The 23233-nt window shown below is 36.0% G+C and overlaps 1 protein-coding gene across 3 annotated transcripts in view; it reads left to right on the forward strand.

Moving 5' to 3' along the window:
* CNTN5 (contactin 5) overlaps positions 1-23233 on the forward strand; it is a 666657-nt gene that overhangs the window by 535503 nt on the left and 107921 nt on the right. For all 3 annotated transcript variants that reach the window (XM_069883473.1, XM_069883470.1, XM_069883471.1), the window contains exons 10-12: positions 7322-7458; positions 9352-9481; positions 11688-11838. In XM_069883473.1, the coding sequence (XP_069739574.1) occupies positions 7322-7458; positions 9352-9481; positions 11688-11838 (418 nt within the window). The remainder of the gene's footprint in view (positions 1-7321; positions 7459-9351; positions 9482-11687; positions 11839-23233) is intronic.

Raw genomic sequence — 23233 nt, forward strand, 5'->3', positions numbered from 1 at the left:
AATCTTTTTTTCCTGACATAGTATATAACACTGACATGCAAATTAAGCATGATGTATCCATCAGAAAACAACACTAAAAATATGTTAGAATTTGTATTACATTTTTATTAATCCTTCACTATTCCCATAACTGGATGCTGAGTTTTCTCAAATTAATTGTACAGGAATCTGAGCTGGAGAAGGTCTTCTGGTTTTGTAAAAAATTCTCTGTCAAGGCATGCACCGTTAAGGAAGGTTCTGCTTTTGAGAAAGTGAGGAACATTTTCTCTTAAGTATTGGTCATTCTAAAAGTTTTTTTTCAGTGAACATTAATAAAAAATGAATCATGCATCACATTAAAACAAAACAAAACAAAACACAACTTGAAATTAAAAATATTTAGTCCAAATTATGAGTGTTATATAACATAGCGGCTGCATCCTAGAGGCTAGAAACAAAAGCTCTGTATAAGATATGGCCTGAAGATTTACAAGGCAAAATTTTCCTTATGTTGAATGTGTGCTTTTATGTATCCTACTTCCTTATCGATTAAAGCTACATCACTTGCTATCTTTCCATGAATCATACATATTTAAATATTAGCAGGAAAGGTCCACTGCAGGAGGTCACACAACAAATCTTTCAGGCGCTGAATTGGTTTTTTGTCTTCAAATACTGCATGTAGTGGAATTCCAACTGCTGCAGTTTAGTCAGGTTCTCACATTAATAGATACCTTTAAGAAAGAGACTCTCCTGGTAATCAATTTTATTTTTCACTTCTTGATTTCAGCCCAGGGCTCCTAGTGTTTTCTCCCCATTACTAACTATATACAGTTCTCTGTCTTTGTTACACACATTCATCAAATAACTGTAGAGTGGCATCACATATTTTGTTTATTTTCCACATATGTCAATATTTTCAGGTCCATAATCAATTTTCCTGTCTCCTCTAGCTTTCCAATGTCTTTATCTTAGCTCCTTTGTTTTTGGTGAGTATCAGTGTATCTCTGGGTGGTGTTTCTCTCCTTGCTTTTCTTTCTCATCCATCTAGAGCCAAAGACAGGTTTTTGTCTTTTTTTTTTTTTTTTGGTATATGGTGGAATAATATGATATTGCAAAGATGCACCTTTTGTTATGGACATGCCATCCCTACTGCACTTGCAGCAAAGGTTTTATCAAGCTTTTTACTGAAAAGAGTAGTCAAAGCTGAGGAACTATTTAATGCCTCCTACTGTACTGATACATTAGTGGTATTTCTCTGGTATTACAAATTCTTACTGTCAATTACTTCCAGGAACATATAGCAGCTCCTGCTAGGAACCAAACGGACAAGGACATTTAGCAGCATGCCTGGTCTTCTTTGACAACATTCCTTAAAATTCCTAAAAGTTAAAATATAAAAATAAGCTCTGCCCCAGCTCATACACTTACTAGCTGTTCTCTAGAGCTGTGAAACTACTAGATGCCAAAATACCTTATAAAGGAATTACAAATATCTCTGCCTCCTTCTTCCAGAGTTAAAGGAATATAAAAGGTACTCTTCAAGAGAGAAAATAAGATGCTGGAAATTAAATTAGTTCCTCAAGAGCACCCTGCAGACCTGTGACATAAAATCACAGCAATCGCACTGTAGTGTTCTATACAATCCTGCCTCTCTCATTAGCCTGGACACAATTTTATTTGGATCAGAAATAAAGATAGTGCTCGAACCTAGGAGTCTATAGAAAATATTTTCTATATCAGTTTTTTTTCTAGTCTGTCCAGACAGAAATATGACATTTTAGTTCTCAACTATTGTCAAAATTATGTTTTCTTACAGTTACTGCCTTTATTGATACTGTGCTGTTTGTGCTAATCAGCATTTTTTACAACTAAAATAGAATAACTTCTTTAACTTTATAGAAAGGAGATCCCCTTCAGATTGTCCTATTCTTATGATTAACAGATGTGTCAGATTAGTATATCATTAAGTTTCTTTAAGTGTGTTATTATACCTTAAGTGTATTATTATACTATTTTAAGATATGTCAAAATCAGATCTGAGTCAGGTTTCATCTCCCTCCATTGGCAGGGATCGAGGTCAGAGCAGCTAATAGAGGGTGTCCAGATGGAGGAGAACAGCAGTGATCTCCAGTACAGCAGAATAAAGAGCATGAACTTGTAACTAGCCCCCTACGAGTGCCTTTTTTCAGTCTCGAGATGAAATACTGACCAGTGAGCCCCTCACAACCTTCAGTGCTCCGTAAGACAGCATTAGTGTCTCATTTGCCTATGAATCTTGACAACTTTTTCCAGGGGTGTGAAAGGATTTGGGTAAGAAGGGTTTTAGCAATACAAAGTTTAGCTAAATGTTCCTTTACAAAATTCTTATCTTCCATTGTTGACAGCTGATAAGCAAAGTCTGGGGGCAATACTTGAAACAGTGTTTCTTGCTGTACCTTTTATTCAAAACAACAGTCAACATGAATTATTTACCTTTAAGCTCATTGTCTTTTTACTGACAACTTTCCCCTGCAGGAGACTGTAATTATTTTGGCTATGAAATTCAGATGTATGCCATCATTTCTTACCAGGGGTTTCTTGTAAATTTTCAGAGCAGGCTATAGGACCAACAGTGTCACACTGCTGTCTCATAATTTGCATACCTCTGTAGGAAATCATTTGCTGTCTGCTTACATTTTCTTCATCTAGATCACCACAGAGTTTTTTTGGAAAAAGCCCAGGACACCCAGTCTGCCTGTCTGGTCACATTTAATCACAAACCAGTGATTTTTCATTTCTTACCTGATTCTACAATCCAGATATACTGTGACTGCCTGATGCAGCTGACACTTTGGATGTTGTTCAGGGAGTGGTATTTTGGATGCTGACAATCTCAGATTGTTGTAGTCTCAGCACTTAGTGGAAATTCAGCTGTAGAAGCAATGAAGACACTAAAAATATAATTTTGGTGTTGCAAGACATCCTCAAATGCACTGAAACCTATTTCAGATTTTGATTTTTCCTCAAGTGAGCTGCTCATCCTGTAGTTTCCATGAAATATTATTCAAGTTCAAACTGATAAATAGAAGACAGCTCAAAACTTAAAATTCAAGTGGAGAAATTGGGCATTAGTCTTGTTTAATCACAGTTCCTCCACAAATTCTATCCACCAGCATTTTCCCAACAGTAAGCAGTGGCTTGTGTAATTCCTGCTCCCCACTCACTCTGTACCTCTTGGGTTTGCTTCTGTCTTACCTACTCCCTAGTGCCAGTTCAGCAGAGGATGGTGATGTGAACTAGACTGCAAAACCATAATTTTTACCTTTTTTTCTTTTGACTAGCTCTGTCCCTGATCCTGCATACAACAGTGCCTCAAGAGCAGCATATCACTGCCACACCATGACGGAAGGTTTGCTGTAACACCAGAGCTGAGGGCAGGAATATTGTATAATGCAGTGTGACATGCCATCCTAATTTTAGAAAACATTTTAAGAACTTCCTCTTAAAAACTGGATGGAACAAAATCCACTGATACCAATAAAGACTATCCCAAGATACAAGTAGCAGAACTGTCTAGAGGAATAAATTTTTATGGTCAGAATTGTACCTCCAGTTTAAGTATATGGTCTTATCTTTCTCTGACAGCTATCAATTCTTCTCCTACTGCATGCTTCCCAATTGGCCTCGTGTTCAGAATTTTTTTTTCATCCCAGACCGTACCCATTCACATTTTAGAACACTCTTCAAAGTAATTTGTCTTTGCAAAATTTTGTACTTAGTTTTCTTTTTAGTCAAAAAGTTGCTTAAAAATTTGAAAAAGTAGGCCGAGTTTTCTGCATCTGAATTTCATTTTGCACAGAAGATATAAAAACTGGCCTGTAAGCTGCAGATTTATTGCTAATTTGCGTTTGTAAAATATTTTGACATCCTTGAATAAACAGGTGCAGCAATGCACCATAAAATAAATCACGGAGTGGATGGCAATTTTAAAATCCCAGGAGCACTGTATAAAGCTATGGCACAATATTCATAAAGACTACTGAATAATAAACACATCCTCCTATTCTTACATTCAACTCAAAATTCTTCTTTAGGCAGATGAAAACCAGACAAACACTCCTTTTTACCCAGAAAGACTCTTGCATTTAGAAAAAGAAAAAAATGATGTGTTACTTTTGAAATCTGTTTAAATGTTTCTTAGAATTTATATTTTCTAATTAAATTTAAATGCAATTATAAAACAAAGTTTTCTTTGCCCAAATATATATCAGGATGATATTAACACATTTTTTATTTTAAAAAAAGAATATAATACATTGAGTCAGAAGCTGTATTAAAGTTAAAGGTTTCAATTTTTAAATAGACATAGTTTAAGAACAAGTGTTATGTTATTATGGAGAGTGACTCTTGCTCATGAGCAAAGAGGGAACTTTTTGTGGCAAAGTAAGGAGGAGAGAGAGATAGGAAAGGAAGCCAAAAAATGATGAAATTATTTCTCTCAATCATGCGTTTAGCTACCTATTGCTTTGCTACCTTATTTTCAAAGGAGTGGGAATCTAAGTCATTGCCTTGGCAGATGACAAGCTCAACAGCTTGAAAATTCTGAATCCAAAGGCCACTTAGGCTAAGAGGAAAAAAATTAGGGTAAGAGTATCCCAACTAACGAAAAGAAGTTGTTAATTCCAATTGATCGTGTTACTGTGATTTCCAAATTTGTGGTTACAGAGGAACTATACCATGGCATGACTGTGCTGTCAAGCTTGCTACAAGCTGAGGGTAGGGAATGGCAGTTGTGTACTGAGGAGAACATCTCTGCAGCAGGGCTTGGGGAGACAGTTTCATTTCAGTGTGAACAGATGCACACACTAATTCTGGACATTCTGCTTAAGGATGAGATCAAAATCAACATAGAAAAATGGCATTGGCTATGCTTAGGGTCATACAATGGAATTTTAAGAAAAGCAAAATAATAAAATGGATGAAACATGAATCGGAACAGCTTCACATCTCTTTGAAAGTGCATGATTTTATGGCACGGTAGCAGCTAACTTTTATGAATTTTTTAATTACATTTTTAATTGTCTCGTCTTCTAAAGTCATATTAGCATACTTATTTTCAAAGGAAACAATTGCTCCTCAGCATGCTTTCTTTGCATATACTGAAACATCCAAAAAGTAAACAACAGCAACAACCATAGAATGCAATTGAATTATATTTTTGAGGTGATTTGTAGACAACAAGTGAGCAGGGACTCCCTCAAACTGCTTCTGAGGATTTAATGGGACCCTTTGATATAAAAAGAATAAAATGTCTCAACCCAGAGGAGCACATATGGAGCATGTCATGCATTGCCTTGACTGTAATGAGAAGAATAAGGGAGCAGATGTTTTTGGTCTTGGGTTTGGGAGTTAGGCTGGGTCAATCTTATCTCTAGTTTCCTTTACTAAAAGGGAAATGAGTGATTCTTTTTCTGATATGTTTTTAGCGTCTGACAACTGTCTGGTCAGGGACTCTGAAGCAGCTATTCTCTGCTTAGGATTGATAGACACCTCATTCACTTTCTTTATCATCCACATACGAGATGTAAGCTAGAAGCAGTTAGTTACCTGTCATGCCTTTTCATATCTTCTCACATCTTTGATTGGTGACCTGTCAAACACTAGCTAGATTCAAAGATTTATTTTTAAGCTTGCTTCCCATGTTTAAGTGTGTTATCTATTATTTGATGTTTGAAGCAGAGACTTTGTTGTGACAGATCTGGACTTCTATTTATACCAAGCAGAAGAATTTTATATTCCTTTAGCAATGAAGGCCTTTTAGTTGCTTGTCGCCTACTATTTGAAAAATAAAAACCCAAACCAATATTTAATATCAATAAGTTAATTAATTTCATACATAATCCTCTTTGCTATACAAATTGATGTGTATACACCATGAAAAAAAAAATAGGTGGCTTTTAAGCATACATTTTTATTTCTATATGTGAATGCCCAGTTCCTGACTCAGTCATAAAAATTTTCCCAAATTATAATATCCTATATATAGCAATCTGATTGACTGCTACATAGAATCATAGAATCATAGAATAACCAGGTTGGAAGAGACCCACCGGATCATCGAGTCCAACCATTCCTATCAATCACTAAACCATGCCCCTTAGCACCTCGTCCATCCATGCCTTAAACACCTCCAGGGAAGGTGAATCAACCACCTCCCTGGGCAGCCTCTTCCAGTGCCCAATGACCCTTACTGTGAAAAACTTTTTCCTAATGTCCAGCCTAAACCTCCCCTGGCGGAGCTTGAGGCCATTGCCTCTTGTCCTGTCCCCTGTCACTTGGAAGAAGAGGCCAGCACCCTCCTCTCTACAACCTCCTTTCAGGTAGTTATAGAGAGCAATGAGGTCTCCCCTCAGCCTCCTCTTCTCCAGGCTAAACAACCCCAGCTCTCTCAGCCGTTCCTCATAAGGCCTGTTCTCCAGCCCCTTCACCAGCTTTGTTGCTCTTCTCTGGACTCGCTCCAGAGCCTCAACATCCTTCTTCTGGTGAGGGGCCCAGAACTGAACACAGGATTCGAGGAGCGGCCTCACCAGTGCCGAGTACAGAGGGAGAATAACCATAAAGATCTACTTCTCTGCAAAAAATATCCCCCATTTTTTAACAGATTATTGCATGAAATTTAGGTACTAATGATCACACATAAACCTAACAACTGTCTGCCTTTAAAAAAGTGTGGTTTAACATTGACTTACATTATAATGTATCTTCTTAATGAATGCTGCAAATCTTTTGAGTTCTGTGGTTAAAACATTAAAGGCATTTTATCCCTTGAAGTACAAATTAAGCCTAAGACACTTTACCAAAAGTATGTTGAAATACTTTACCAATTGCTCAGTCACTAGTAGCTGAATAAATCATAATTACCTAGTAAGCTGAGAAAACTACATTGAACACTATGATGATTGACCTCCTTAGCAAAATGTAATAGCTTAGGTCTTGAGAAGTTCCTACATATTCTATTGTGACTACCAAGCAAAAGTTCTATAATCAGTAATAATGAATGCATGAATATGTAGTACTGTAATTTAATCCATTGGACTTTATTAAATCAGGCAGATTCCTATTACTGGTCATGATATTGCTCACTGCTTGGTGCCATTACAGCAGTTCCTTTAAAGTTATAGAGTTTCACCAATTTTATTATTTTAACTTTTGGTTTGGGTTGTTGGGTTAAATGTACTTCTTTCTGAGACTAAATTAAGCTTTGTAAAGGCATAAGCCTTTAAATTGATTAGGTCTTTGCTAGAGACTTACCAATTTATGTGCTTTGTAAATAGCATGGTTTTTTTTTTTTTTCTTGCAGCCTATCCACATTGGGTGGAGAAACTTAATGATACTCAATTAGACAGTGGAGATCAGCTCCGATGGGAATGTAAAGCCACTGGAAAGCCGAGGCCCACATACCGCTGGCTGAAAAATGGGGTTCCTCTCTGGCCACAGGTACATTAGACAAGAAGTCACCAGTATGCTGCATGTTTCTCCTTTCATTCATATAAATTAATGAAAATTACTTCAGAAATTACTTTTTTCTGTGTTAGTATACAGAAGGGTTTTCTATACACGTGCCTATTCATCAGTAATTCATAGTTCAGAAACATCTGGGAGACGGGATCTTTTGAACTGTGTCTGCAATAACATCTGCCATTGTACTATAATGTACATCTAAGCAATGTTCAGTATGTTTACAATTTTTTCTTTTAGATAGTGGCATTATACAATTTGTATCTTCTCTTTCTGTATAAAAAGACAGTAATGAAGAAGTGTTGCATTTGCTCAATCAAATTCCTTTATATTTCTCCCAGTGTTATGTTGTGTTATTTACCACATTTTCTTTGTATATAATCATAGTCTTAGAAACACTAGCAGGCTAATGTAACAGTCACAGTGACTATTACATTTTTATCAGTTTTCAACACCATTAATTCTCTACAAGTAACAGAACTCACCATCAAGACCATTAAAATGTTCTATGTAAGACTCTCAGAATGGAAAGTCCTTAACTACAGTAAACAGATATAGTAGAATTAGACCTAGCTAAAATTCTCTGCCTTTTAAAGGGCCATTCATAGCACATCCTGTCTTTTATTTCATTTAGACCTGTTTCTCTCACTGAATCATCAGCACATCAGCCCACTTCATGTGGGTTTTACCGAACACTTTTAAGTTTTTATAGTCTCAAATTATCTAGAGCACAGAAAAGTTTTGTAAATTTATTTCATGCATTATTCCAGATTAAAATAAAGCTATTCAATTCTTGGAGAAAATGTCTCCATTTGTAAATGAATTCACAGAATGGATTTATGAATATAAAAGATGTAATCTCTTTCTTTTCAGTGAATGTCACTTCTATCTGTGAACATCACCCAATTATGCAAACAATGAGAAAGGAAACATAAACACAGTTCACTTTTGAAGCTGTGAGGCATTGAAAATAAGGTTATATGCCTTTACTTTATCAATTTCTGCCTTTTTAGATGGAGCTATTAGTTCTGAGATTGAAGTTATTTAAATATCTGTACTTTTTGGTTTTCTGATTTTCCAAACCATTAGTTGCACCAGGCTCTGAAATGTCAAATTAAATTTCAGTTTAAACTGGATGCTTACAATAGAGAGAACTTTTTTCATAGTTTCTTCTTCATTCCCAAACACTCTCTTCTTTGTAAATTTTTAATTAAACCTACAACAACTGTAATGAAACTTTGGGATGTTTTATAGCAGTACAAATTACTCATTATACAGCTCCATGAAGCACACATGTCCATAAACAGCTGTTAATGCTCCTACTCTTTCATCTGTGGTAATCATTTTCTACCAGTGGACCTTTCAAATAAGAAATTTTCACTAATGATTAAGGTGATTAGACCCTTTCACTCTTATTCATACACGCAACCTTTTATATCTACTTTTATGAAAATAGTATCATGACTGAAACCAAACATTTGATGTGAATTTGAGATGTGAAGATGATCAGATATATTATCTCCACAACTATCTTCTTTCCTCGTTAAAGTTCCCAAGATTAACTGCTTTTATGAAAAAATAATGTAAGGCTTATAGAAGACAAACTTGCAAACATGCAAAAGCAAGCCTTGGAGATAGTGAACTGACACTGATAAATATTTAACTTTAAATATTTTGCATTTTTTTCTGCCCTCACCCATCTGCTTTATTCTTGTCATTCTCTATATAACAAGAAAAAAAGTATTCCCAAGGAAATTTGTTGCTCAGCTTTATTTTAGCTTAATAATATCTTTTGTGCCTTTGCCTTAAGTTAATAGCATAGCAAATTTCCAATGCCTGTTTGCTTTTATAGATTTTTTCTTTCTATTACAGAGCAGGATTGAGACAATTAATGGTGTTCTGATGATCCACAGTGTCAATCTCTCAGATGCAGGAATGTATCAGTGCTTAGCAGAAAATAAGTATGGTACTATTTATGCCAGTGCCGAGCTGAAGATTTTAGGTGAGTATTATCAAAAAAAGAACAGACCATTCCTTTTTTCCCCTTTGACAATTATATTGGTTCTTAGCATGATATGATAAGGAACAGCTTCTACCAGTCCAAATTTAACAGAGCAGATACAAGTAGGTTCCTTCTTCTCCTAGTTATTCATGTGTGAGTGGGTCCCTTGTTGTCCAAGTGAGTAGAGGTTCTTCTGTTGACTGAAAATATTTTATAAATTACTGACTCACTTGCATTTTGCAACTATTCCTTATACAAAACTATTTCATTTCAAATACATGAAAAAATATTTTTACTCCTTTAAAAAGAAGCACAGAAGAAGCAACTTAGACAAAATAAATGTATTTTAGTCTCTGTTAAAATTAATTTTTTATTTCAACCAAGACTATTATTCAAAGGTATTTAAGCACAAACTTAGAATTAAAGGTATAAAAATTTCCTATGATGCCACCAGAATTGATTGAATACTGAAAATTATATACTTCAGCTAATATCATCCCATAGTAAAGCAAATACACTACTTATTTTTACCCAGAAATATAATTAAAATTTCATTATTAAAAAGTGGAAATCAGTAGTTAATGAAGAACAACTTGAAGCATGATTTCCAACACTCTAGTTTTCTTTAAAGTAAACTCTGGTAATACCCAATGGGACAATAATGGTAAGAGGACTTCCACAGGGTTAGGAGAGATGGACTTTTAAGAGCCTCATAATCTTTATTAGGGTATGGTATAGCTGGAAGACAGGTGTCTGGCAGAGTTACTCAACAGCCTTATCAAAGATTTAGAGGTCTCTGCACTGCTCAAATCTTGTGAATTTCAAAACCTGCACCTAGGAATCATTCTTGTAAACTCTCAGTCAAATAAGTAATAAAGCGGAGTCTACTGAAATAATATACTATTTTTGAGCTAAGATTTGGTTCTTCTGAAGAATAACCTATCTATCTTCTGCATTTTCACTATTCCTTGGCTGGCCAACATCAGAATTTCATTGATAACCCTTCAACATATTCCTGTTTAGCCACAAATTAAACCCCATAGTCGGTGGCTTCACTCTTCTCATATTTTTCTTTTGTCATCTGTGATTCAGTCAGCAAGAGATCCCTGCTGGTTACAATGTTCTCTTGGTCTGTTTTTTATATCTATTATGAAATAGGTATATCTATTATATCAGGTACATGTACACTTTCTTTGATGTTCTTTAATATTGTAAGTTGCTGCAGTGAAATATGTTGCTGCAATAAAATCAGCCTTTCATTTGGTCACTTGTGAAATTGCACCCCTGTTAAATTTTAGCCATAATGATGTATTAAAGAAGCAGTTGTGTTTAATTTTCTGGAGTATTAAAGGGAAAAGAGCAGATTAAATTGTCCTTATAAATAGCTCTGATATGAAAATTACTGATAATAGTGGTAGAAAATTCCTACATATTTGAGGTAAAGGAATGTAGCATGTTCCTATGTGTGTAGCTAGGAGAGTTTCAAGGAGGGCTTTGGTTTTGCAAAACTAGCTTAAGAAAAACACAAACAAATGAGATTGCTTGAGAACAGATATCCTGTCTTGGTGAGAAATTACATTAATTAGTGTCATTTTGTGATACATTTATTACCTCAGCTGATATATTGTAATCAATGGGACTTCTAAGAATGCGACATGGTTAAATACTAAGAATGCGACATGGTTAAATATCTTCTATTATGAAGTTCTTACTTTTCACTTCCTGATATTCAAACAAATACAAAAAGAGAAAGCAATAAAGTATCTCCAACTGTAATAACTAATTAGGTCTAGAGAGTCCCTTTCGGATAGCTGTGGAATTTAAACTTCTTTTTGGTTTGAACTGCTTCCTTCTAACAAGTTATCTATGAAGTCCAAAAATTTTTGAAAAGCTCTAGCTAAATCAACTATATTATTTAATATTTAATGTTGTTGATGTTCATAAACAATCTTAATTTCATGTGTTGATATGAAAGACAGCTCACTAATTCATACATGGATTAACATATAGAACTGTCATCTGTTCTTGGCTGCTGATTTAAAATATTTTTTTAAATTCCATCTAATCTGCAATATAATAATTTCTAAGCCAAATATGTAAATTCTGTCCCCAAACTCAAATCTATTATTCTAGTCTTCTATTAGAATGTAATTCAATTTGGAGCTGTAATAGTTCTCTGTATAGTTAACTTACTTTTTTTTAACAGCTTCAGCTCCCAGTTTCCCACTAAATCAAATGAGGAAAACAATAATTATTACCAAGGGTCAAGAAGTTGTCATTGAGTGCAAGCCACAAGCCTCTCCAAAGCCAACAATCAATTGGAAAAAAGGAGACAAACCACTAAGGGAGAGTAAGAGGTCAGAAGTCTGTCTGGTAAACTAAATATTGTGTTTGCATGTTTGATTGGTGACACGATATGAAAATACAACAAGTGACAAGAATATGTATATGTTATCATGAGTATGGCATAATTATTTTGTCAAGCTGATTTGTCTGATACTAGTGACTTTATTATTCCCATTATAGTGAAATAAAAAATCTTTAAACAGTTTAGAGATACAGAGGGATGAAAAGAAGTTATTATTTTGGGGTTTTTTTCTCTATTTTCTCTTACTCGTTTCAAAAGTGCTTCAGTTACAGTGTAGAGATACTACAAATATAGTTTATAAGGATATTAAAAGCATAAAGGCTGAAGTAGTCACCACTTAAAATATCAGTAGGACCACTTAAAATATCAAATGTACTTATTCAACTGAAATAATTTTAATAATCCAGATTTGCAGTTTGATCACAATGGAAGTCTGTCTAAGAATAGCTTTAAAATTATTCAGAGAAGAAAAATGCTATTACATTTTAGGATTTAATTATACAAGTAATTTTTTTAGTCAGCAGCACAACTGTTTAACAAAATATGTTTGATTAAATAATTTCTGTCCAGCTCTGTATGTTAAACATTGTTTAAGCACTGCAGGTTAAATGCCAGTTGTAATTGCCCTTTACAAGTTTTCATGATTGTACGCTAGAGTAATTTTGGCACCCTGCACATAATGTTGAAATACACAGAGCAACATCATCTTTCTGGTAATGTATGTGAATGAACCACTTAAACTGACTTCTATGACATCAGTAAGAATATGAAAGCAAGGCCTTTTTGTTTATTTGTGCAATACTGATGAAAGCAGTAACGTGCATGTGCCCTCGTTAGCAGCAAAATCCATTTCAGTAAAGTGAGCTGTATTTTTATCTTATGCCATTTGTTTCATTCTGAGAAGGAAAAATGGGTAACTTTTCAGGTCATATTGGCACATTTTAGTAACCGGTGTGAGTTGTACAGTACATATTGACAAGATATGATAGAACGATATTACAAAGACGCTGATAATATCAAATACTCTGAGACTGATGCCTCTGTGCTGTAGCTACACAATTAACTGTTTTCACTGAGCGACCTTTTCCTCTCATCTCCACTGCTGTTTCTCTGATCATCACATGTAAACCACATTTTAATCCAAGACCAGTAATGTATTTTAGTAATGACTTGACGTCTGTCCAGACATAGCCTAGTTCTGAATTTAAAATCTCATAAAAATAAGACCTGGAGCTATATTTTTGATATTTGCATCTTTTGATGCTTGCTTATTTTGACAGAGGCTGAAATGGGAAATGATGAAACATGTAAGATAAAAAGCTGGTTGAACTATTTCAAAGTTTTGAAAGGATTGGGTTGTGTTCAACTTATGTTTTAGTCAACTGTTAAGGGAACATCTTTTTTCATTGCAGTTCCCATGCATCTACTGTTTATAGGGAGGTAAAGGGAACATTGGATTTAACAGAACATAGTTCTGCCTCTGTGCCCATTATGCTTTAAACAATTCTAGAGTCTGTTTGAAAAGAAGATGAGGAAGGCTGCAGTAGACAATGTGGTAGGTTTTTAAGTGGTTGTAGTAAAAACTTATTATTCCATTTTCTTTGCATGATAACAAGAAATCGCAGAACAGCTGGAAGTGGAAAAGACCTCTGTATATCACCTGGTCCTATCCCCCTGATCAGAGAAGGATCAGATAGAACAGGTTGCCTAAGGTCACATCCAGTCAGGTTTTGGGTATCTCCAAGGACTGAGACACCAAAAGCTATTCGGGAAACTTGTTCCTATTCCAGTTAATCATATCTACAGTAAAGAAGAAACATGTTCAAATGGAATTTATGTTTAAATGTCGTTGCCTGTATTTTCGTTTGTACCCATTGCCTCTTGTCTTGTCACTGGACACCACTGAGAAGAGTCTGGCCCTACCTGCTTACTCCCTCCCATCAGCATGTGTATCAGTTGATATCAATGAGCTGGGAGGCCCTATCTATAATAAATATGGTCATATAATGAATTAATATCAACACTTCTTCTAGGACATATGAAATTCTGCATTCAGATCTGCCCACAAGCTGCTTGGCTACCAAAATTCATAAAATAAGTATGTCCCTTACCTGTACAAAACCTGCCCACTGCATATTGTTATGAAGAAAAATTACTGTCTACTTGACATGTTTTTCATTTTCTGTATGCCTCACTCGAGATCATTGGGACTGATTTGCAGCCATAGAGAAGCCTGTAGAAGGAGTATATTGAAAAACAAAGCACTGTATGTTAATAGCATGTTCTTTAATAGAATCTAAATACCATAAATAATATTAGCGGATATTGAAAATAGAGAGACACGAATATTTGTGAAGCTACAAAGCTGGTGAAGGGGCTGGAGAACAGGCCTTATGAGGAGCGGCTGAGAGAGCTGGGGTTGTTTAGCCAGGAGAAGAGGAGGCTGAGGGGGGACCTCATTGCTCTCTACAACTACCTGAAAGGAGGTTGTAGAGAGGAGGGTGCTGGCCTCTTCTTCTAAGTGACAGGGGACAGGACAAGAGGCAATGGCCTCAAGCTCCGCCAGGGGAGGTTTAGGCTGGACGTTAGGAAAAAATTCTTTACAGAAAGGGTCATTGGGCACTGGAACAGGCTGCCCAGGGAGGTGGTTGAGTCCCCTTCCCTGGAGGTGTTTAAGGCACAGATGAACGAGGTGCTGAGGGACATGGTTTAGTGTTTGATAGGAACGGTTGGACTCGATGATCCGGTGGGTCTCTTCCAACCTGGTTATTCTGTCATTCTGTGATTCTGTGATTCTATCAAGCATGAAAAACATGGAGAAGCATTAATACGGACATTCTGTCTTCATAGTCATGTAGATGTAAAATTTCTAGCCATCCATTGACCTATGAAGAACAGGAAAACACTGAAAATACCCTTAAAGTGAGTGTCATTGTCTATATGTACTAAATGAAGAACAAATCCACTGGAGGGGACAAAGTGCACAAGTTGTGTGTAATGTAATACACAAGGGAGTGAGCTGAGGCTGCTGTAATTTTGCCTTTATGCAAGTTTACCCCATTTCAGTTACATTTCTCTAATATTCAGCAGCTGTGAAAGAAGTCAGAGAAATGAAAGAGAACAACATCTCCTATAGCTCCTATAGGGCCATTAAATTCCAAATACTAATACAGGATAGCTTAAGTATTGCTAGGCAGAGACTATTGCATTTACCTGCCTTCAGGTTAATACTGAAATCTTTGAACTGCAGAAGTAGTTGCCTTGCATGCCACTTTGCTATGCAATTAGTGGAAACACACAGAGCACTTAAATGGAATTAAATCTAAAAATATCATCATTCAAAAATTTAAAAATGGACATGTGTTTATATTTTTCTGGTCTCCTAGATTCCATTTTCAGTTTTGACAGGTTCTTATTACAGTTCTACTCTTCACTCTACTATATTTAAGGATGTCAGTGTTTCCATTGTAAGTTCCTATTTTAATGGCTTTATAGCTCAATTGCCATAAAAAAAAACAAAGGAGAAAAGAAAAAGAAAGGTTTCTCAGAGCAGAAGCAAGGAAAAAATACTTGAGTTTGCAGGTGAAATTTGTATTCAATTTTATATAGCGCTTTGGTTAGTACATGCTGTGTTATGTTTTTAAATATGAGCACGTATTTGCACATAGCAGAGGTATATATCACATACTTTCTTCATATTCATGGTGGTAGCTTTCCAAAAGAACTTCAGTTCCATCTGAATGTGACATGTAACATATGTTTAAACTGAAAACTGTGCACTGTGAAGGTAAAAGAAAGCACATAGGTAAAATGGATGGAAAATTACTCAGAACTTTAATTCTTAGTTTGTCTATTGGTCCCTAATTTGCTCCAGGTTCAATTTTTATCTGCCACAAGCTTTTCAGCATCTGTGTGATCAGCCACACAGACACACTTCCACTTTATTACATAAACATCTTTTTTTTTCCTTATAATAAAGAAAGATCTTCAGAATTAATCCAACTATAGAAGCAGATTATTAAGCAGTTGGAATAATTTGGCTTGTGTCCCCAATTAAATATTCAAACAAAATGACCACTTGAGTTCCAATTAGTTTAACAAATAACATTTCCCATAGGGTGCCAAATGAGTCCTGTGGTTATGTTTAAAGAAATTGTTATCTACAAAATCTCAGATTACTTCTCTGAACTGAAACCTCACAGTCTTTCTTCTAAGGAATGGCATTCAGGACAGTACTTTGCAGCAAAGCTGGTGAAGCAACAAAACTGGTGAAGAGGCTGGAGAACAAGCTTTATGAGGGTCGGCCAAGTGAACTGGGGTTGTTTAGCCTGGAGAAGAGGAGGCTGAGGGGAGACTTTCTTGCCTTCTACAACTACCCGAAAGGAAGTTGTAGAGAAGAGGGTGCTGGCCTCTTCTCCCAAGTGACAGGGGACAGGATAAGGGGGAATGGCTTCAAGCTGTGCCAGGGGAGGTTCAGACTGGCTCTCAGGAAAAAATTCTTTACAGAAAGTGTCATAGGGCACTGGAACGGGCTTTCCAGGGAGGTGGTTGAGTCACCATCCCTGGAGGTATTTAAAAGACGGGTAGATGAGGTGCTTGGGGACATGGCTTAGTGTCAGATAGGAATGGTTGGACTTGAGGATCTAAGAGGTCTCTTCCAACCTAGTGATTCCATGATTCTATAATGTTTGAGACTAATGCAGAAATTTATGATTAGGTAACAGTGTATTGAAGTATACAATATTCTAGAAAAACATCCTGGTTTTCACTCATTGGGTTAATGTTTAATAAAGTGTTCCACCATACCTTAACAATTTTCAATTCAAATAGGATTTAATTCTGTACAAGTAAATATATAGTTCTGTATCTCCCTGGCCTCCAGCTGCTTTGTCAGCAGAGTACAAGCCTCACGTAACTACTCTGTAGTATCCATAAAGCACATGTGGATGTTTCGGACCTCTTCAAGAACCTATAGACTAGATACTAATACTTAGGAAGACGAGTTCAACTCTGTATGACCTTGCTTTTTGATATTTCCATACAAGTGAATTCCTTGTAGTTTTAAAAGTTACTGAACTGTAAATAGATGTACCTCAAAACTTTACTGAAAAGAAAAAGCTGAAAAACTCAACATTTTAAAGTTGCTAACAACCACCAGATATTTGATCTGATGTATATGCCTTGAATATCCACTTAATCAACCCAACTAATTATCAGTTGAGCAAAATCTTCATGAATTCTAACTATGATTCATTTCTCTGCTATTGTTATAAATGTATGCCTGTTTGTGCACCATACAGGTAGAATGTGACAAGGCATCACTTGCCTAAAGGTTTTTCTTTCCTTGGGGCTCTTCAGACTATGACTTTCAGCATAATTTGTCCTTAATAGAAACTTAATCTAAAATTCTTTGTAATTTAAATACTTAACTTCATGCCACCATCTGATCCCCAGATTCCCAAGTGGCACTTTAATGATCAAAAGTAGTCAAAAGAAAAAATGCTGAGGACATTAAGAAAGGGAAACTTCATGACAAAAACTCTCATCTTCCTGCGAGAATTCCACAAGTCATTTCTTTTCAATTTTTGCATAAATCATGGTCTAATTTCGCTGTGCCAGGCCCATAATGGGAATTAAAGATCTAGTTATAAAGTAGAAAAGGGAAACAATTGTAACCTTGACTAGATAGTAAAAACAAGTGGCAAGATAATACCACCACAACAAATAAAGGATCTTTGTTCAAAAGTGGCACTGTTTTACTCATTGAGTTTTCAAAAAACATTGACTTTAGCCACACTCCTAGCAACTCTTACTTTTATTCATGTTCTTATACAGAAAGCATAATTAAAGAAACAGTCCAGTTCTCATCAGGCCTGATATGTTTCCTGCTTTGTGGACCTTAGGCAAGAAATTTTCCATTCTGCACCTATGGTTGCTGTCAGGTCTTCTTCTATCAGTGACAAAGTTATATTGCTGAAATTCCCTTCCACATATTAATCCTCTTGCTTCACAGTGAAAAGATTTAGGGATCTGATTCAGGTGAAAAATAGCTCCTTTATTTCATCTGGGCTATTTTTTTGCTAGATTGTTTTTCTTGTCAGCTGTTCACATAGCTGCAGACATGCATGTGCCTAAGCAGCTCAGGAAGGATTGAGGAAACTGGCCACAGCCAAGGCAGGTACTCACAGCAGAGGATTGCCCAAGACAACACACAAAGCAAGTCTCACATTTTCCTGTGCGCTAGTTCAGCCAGATGATTTACCTAGAAAAGTGAATTAAAAGTTGCTTTGTAATGTTGCCTGGGAATGCGCTGGGATGCAATTACCTATGCTACTAAACAGTTCATCACTGGCTTGATTCTAGCCTACATCAAGTAGCTCTCTCCAATTAGTCCTTAGGCATCTTAGGAAAGTGCATGTCGAAAATCAGTCCTGCTAGGATGTCCACATGCTGCCACCAAGTTTTAAGGTCTAACAGCATTTAATTGGATGGAAACAGTTCTGTCATAGCTCCTTGAATACTGTGTTCAGTTTGGGGCCCTTCACTACAAGAAGGATGTTGAGGCTCTGGAGCGTTCCCAGAGAGAGCAATGAAGCTGATGAAGGGGCAGGAAAACAAGTCTTACAAGGAGCGGCTGAGGGAACTGGGGTTGTTTAGGCTAGAGAAGAGAAGGCTGAGGGGAGACCTTATTGCTCTCTACAACTACCTGAAAGGAGGTTGTGAAGAGGAGGGAGCTGGCCTCTTCTCCCAAGTGACAGGGGAAGAGGGAATGGCCTCAAGCTCTGCCAGGGGAGGCTCAGGATTGACATCAGGAAAAAAAATTCAGAGAAAGGGTCATTGGGCACTGGCAGAGGCTGCCCAGGGAGGTGGTTGAGTCACCTTCCCTGGAGGTATTTAAAAGACAGGTGGATGAGGTGCTGAGGGGCATGGTTTAGTGGTTGATAGGAATGGTTGGACTTGATGATCCAGTGGGTTTTTTCCAAACTAGTGATTCTGTTACTCTATGATTAAAAATAGCATGCTATTGACACAGACAGGTACATAATCTTTTACAACACTGAAACTGAATTCACTTTGGTTGTAAGCAAAATTTCCAACAAATAAAGCTAGAAAAAAATAACATTAATGTACTTTTAATTTATCCTAGATACTCAGTAGAAAGCATTCAGACTTTATGACTGACATCTCTGTAACTGCCAATGAATCTTTCTCAACCTATCTCTGCATTCTGGTAGTTTTCCTTATTCTGATTTCACGCATCAGTAAGCTCTGAACAATCCATGTCTTGGAGCACACCATGCACTAATTTTGCTCTGACAACCTTGTAATTGGAATTATAATAGTTATTGCCTTTTTTCTAGGTAAAAACAAGGGAAGTAAAAGACCTTCTGTGTTTAAATTGCCTGGATTATATGAAAACAGGAATGCTCTTTTTCACTGTGAGTCCTTGGTTTTAATGGCAATTAGCCATAAACGGCACTTCATCTCTGTAATGAGTATTATTCCAATGAAAAACAGTATTGGTGGGGACTTAAAACTCCAAGTACTTTGAGAGATGTATAAGATTCAGAAAGGTGTATCAGTTGAAGTTTTTATCATCAATTCCTATTAGTGGTGATTCATTTTGTCTCAATTCCATTTTCAACACTTCCTTGCTTTCACATGCAAGACAGAGTAGTCATTGTTTTTGTTTGGGGCTTTCCTTCTGTGCCCCTTTTCAAGATCGAGGCCAATACAATAGTTCTTTATTGTTCACTGAATACCCACTCAGGGATATCACGCATTCTCTTTGATATTCCATTAATACACAGTGGCTTCTAAACTCTAAAGTCAGCTTAAAAGACTCATGTGATTCAGACCTTTGAATTTAAGCAAATGTGCCTTTTCCTTTAAGACTTGTTTCTTGCTTGATGTTAGAATTCTGCATTATGCCACAACCTCAGTTTTATGTGACACTCAGATAAAATGATATACCAGAAAGTCCAGATTTTGTATTGAAAAGAATTGGTTTTGTCTAATGCAAACTCCTATAAAAAGAAATACGTGCAACTACAGGAGTAAATGAATCTTTATTTGTTAAAATTCATTTATTCATTAGCAAGTGGTTTCCTGTTCTATTCAATGTAATTTGCCCTATAATATTAATGAAAAAATTGTCACTGCATAAGCATAATATTGAAATGAACTAATTCAGACACCTCCAACAGGACGACAGAGTGTAGACAGCTATCTAATAAAATTGACTGTACGTAGGTCAGGTAATAAAATTGGGAACACTGTTTATATGCAGGTCACATCTTCAAATTTTTAACTTTTTCTTCTTTAATTAGGCCAAATTAATTTAATCTTTATCTGTCTTTTACATTTTGCTTGTGAGTTTGTGTAAAGTTTTGTGTTTAGTTTCCTTTTTTTTTTTATAATGTTGATAATTTACTTTTGGGAATATCATATTAGGAAATAAGACATAATTGAAAAAAAGACAAATCACTGGAATGAAGGTCACACATTGGAATTATTTTAGCCCCTTTTTATGACAGTCATGTGGCATTTACTCTACTACTGTTCACATTTCTTTTTAAACACATAAAAAGCATATTGCCTCTTGAACTTGTGGCACCATGTTCTCACTCTGTCATCCATTTGATCTCAAAATATTTGAGTACATAACTGGCCTAGCAATAGGTAGCTCTACCTTGCTGGTAGAGAGGAACTCCTGTTCTACTTTTCAGCTCATCAGTTTTGTAAATACACAAACGTATCACCTTAGTGTATCATCTGATTTCAGTGTCTGAGGATCAATCTTCAGATGCTTCTCCTTCCCTGCACAGTAAGTTTCTCTTCAGAGTCCAGCATGTTCCTTAATAGTACATAACACACCGGTATCTTCGCAGTGATGTGAGATCAGCTGAGAAAGGCCAAAGGATAACTTTGTGTGTTCTATACTGTACTCTAAGGACTTTTTTATTCAGAGTAACACTCATTTTTATACTTCAATTAATTCTATTTGATATTAATTTAAGGACATTAAGTGAGAAAGTACTATAGTTTAGAGATGTAATTCTGTCTTCCTTTCAAATGATCCAAAGAGCTGCTCTTTCTCCCCACTTTAATTCCTTATGCAATACATCATTTTTCTTCAGTATGAAGCAAAATTTAACCTTTCTGTATATTCTCTTTTCCTTCCACCATAGCCTCTTTTCTAATTTCTGTGATAATTTTCCAAATGTTTATTTCCAGTTTCATTCTGAAGCCTTTTCTCACAAGTTAGTTTTTCCCTTTTCTAAGCGTACAAATTCCTTATAAGTTTTGCACTTTTGACTTAATAAAAGATCAGTTTTCCCTACATCCACGTCCTTTGTCTATCGGGTAGCATCCCAAGGTTTCATATGTAATCAAGTCACTGAACTTCTGCCTTTTCTTACAGGTCCTGTATCCAGAATGGTTGAGACAGTGAAAAAAGATGTGAAAAAAAAAAAGAGTTTGTTGTCTGTCATGTTGAGGAATAACTGCATTACCCATAATTAGTATCTATTATTCAGTCCCCACTATAGTCTCCAACTGTGGTGTGACTTTTTAAGAGGCATTTGCTTCTTTGCTAATATTTTGAAGTTGTATGTCTGAAACCAAATTTGATTCTTCTTGCAGCTGTTTCAGAGTTACAGACTTTCTTCCTTGTCTGATCAAACCGAAAGAAAGGAGGTCAGAGAAGTTTATTATTTTTAAATACCATCTCTAGTATTTTCAGTATTTACACATTCTCAGAATGTAACATTGGCAATTAAATTTCTGTCTGTATCTTCCCAGTAGTTCTTAAAGTAGCAGTCTACACCACATTGTGAGCACAGTAGCAGAGAGTCAGAACTCATTATAGCAAGGAGGCTGAAGACAGAGTGCTCCATCAACTCCATCTGGGAAGTGCTTTGGTAAAAGATGGCTGGAGGATAGACTGGAGAAGGATTTGAAGGGAAGGATACTCTGGATGCAGATAATTACTTTATATTCTACTGACTGTACAATTCAAAAGAAAATCAGGCACATAATTTCCTAAGGTAAAGTAAGAAAACTATATGATTAATTGTGCATTAAAAGCATCTGAAAAAAAAGGAAATACTTGATGGCAAAATTGTTCTCATCTATTGAACTAGCTGAGCCTTCACTGCAGTACAAAATTAGCAGTGTAATTACAGAAGTAACTGAAGCATTTCACCAATAACATTGCAAATGGCAAAGTACATTCACATTTCCACTATACGCATTTCAAGCAAAAAAAGGAGGAAAACGTAGAAGAATGTTCAATTTGGTCAAGAATAGCTCATCCAACAAATGTGGTTGTTTAGTGAACAAGAAGTGCAGAAAAATGCACTCTGCTTTAAAGCTCTTTAATCTGGGCTTCAGAAGCAGTTTCCTTTCTCCTTAAATGTCAAAGACAGGAACTTTCTATAGATGTTGAAACCTTGCTAGAAAAAAAGAAACACATGCCATGCTTTTAATGCACATTCTGGAAGCTTAGAAATTCACCTGCCATGCTTTTAATGCACATTCTGGAAGCTTAGAAATTTCCCTGCAGCTGCTCTCATTCTCATAGCTGGGTGATCGAAAAAATGAGTATCAGTGCCCTAGGTTCTTAACATCACACTGCGGAGCTCTGCAGTAGATTACTCTGCAGCATTATTATCCATGTACTGTGAAGTTGGATTCTGCACTTAGCAAGTGGAGGATTTTGATCAATAAGAAGAATTCTACACAAGGGACTCTGTGGACAGGCATTAAACAGACTGAAGTAACTAAAAGAAGTCTCAAGGAGTCTTGACAAATTACAAGCTACTGTTCTTGTCACATTCTTAGCAGTAAACTGACTGTGAGCAAAGAACTGCCATCAGATAAGGCTGAAATGAGAAACAGTTAAAGCACTGCGAACTGGCACCTTTTTCATTTTGTAGGAAATATCGTTTCCCCATTATGATTCATAAGCTGAGCCCAAAGCATGATGAAGAAACTGAAATTTCTCACTGAATATTATCCTAGCTGATTATTTTTAGCATTTAAAACTATCCCAAGGGATTTCTATCTGCATCTATACAGAGAAAAAACGTATTTCAATGAATGCAAATTATACAAAGTCATGAGAGAAAGATCAAAGAAGGTAGAAAACTGAATTCATGTAAAATCAGAAGATCAAAAATGTTGAACAGCCATCTCACTGGTCATTTCATGGGTTCATTAATTTTTAGCCTAAAGGCAATGGAACATAACCTGACTGATCTAGGTAAAGCCATTTAACTTTACCCCCTATCATCTGAATTGAGATCAACAATTTCATAAACATCTACTTCGTAATCCAAACAAGGGCAGAAAATTGAATGGAAAGTAAAAGAACAAATAAA

Source organism: Phaenicophaeus curvirostris, chromosome 1 (assembly GCF_032191515.1).
Source record: "Phaenicophaeus curvirostris isolate KB17595 chromosome 1, BPBGC_Pcur_1.0, whole genome shotgun sequence".
NCBI classification, from domain to species: Eukaryota; Metazoa; Chordata; class Aves; order Cuculiformes; family Cuculidae; genus Phaenicophaeus; species Phaenicophaeus curvirostris.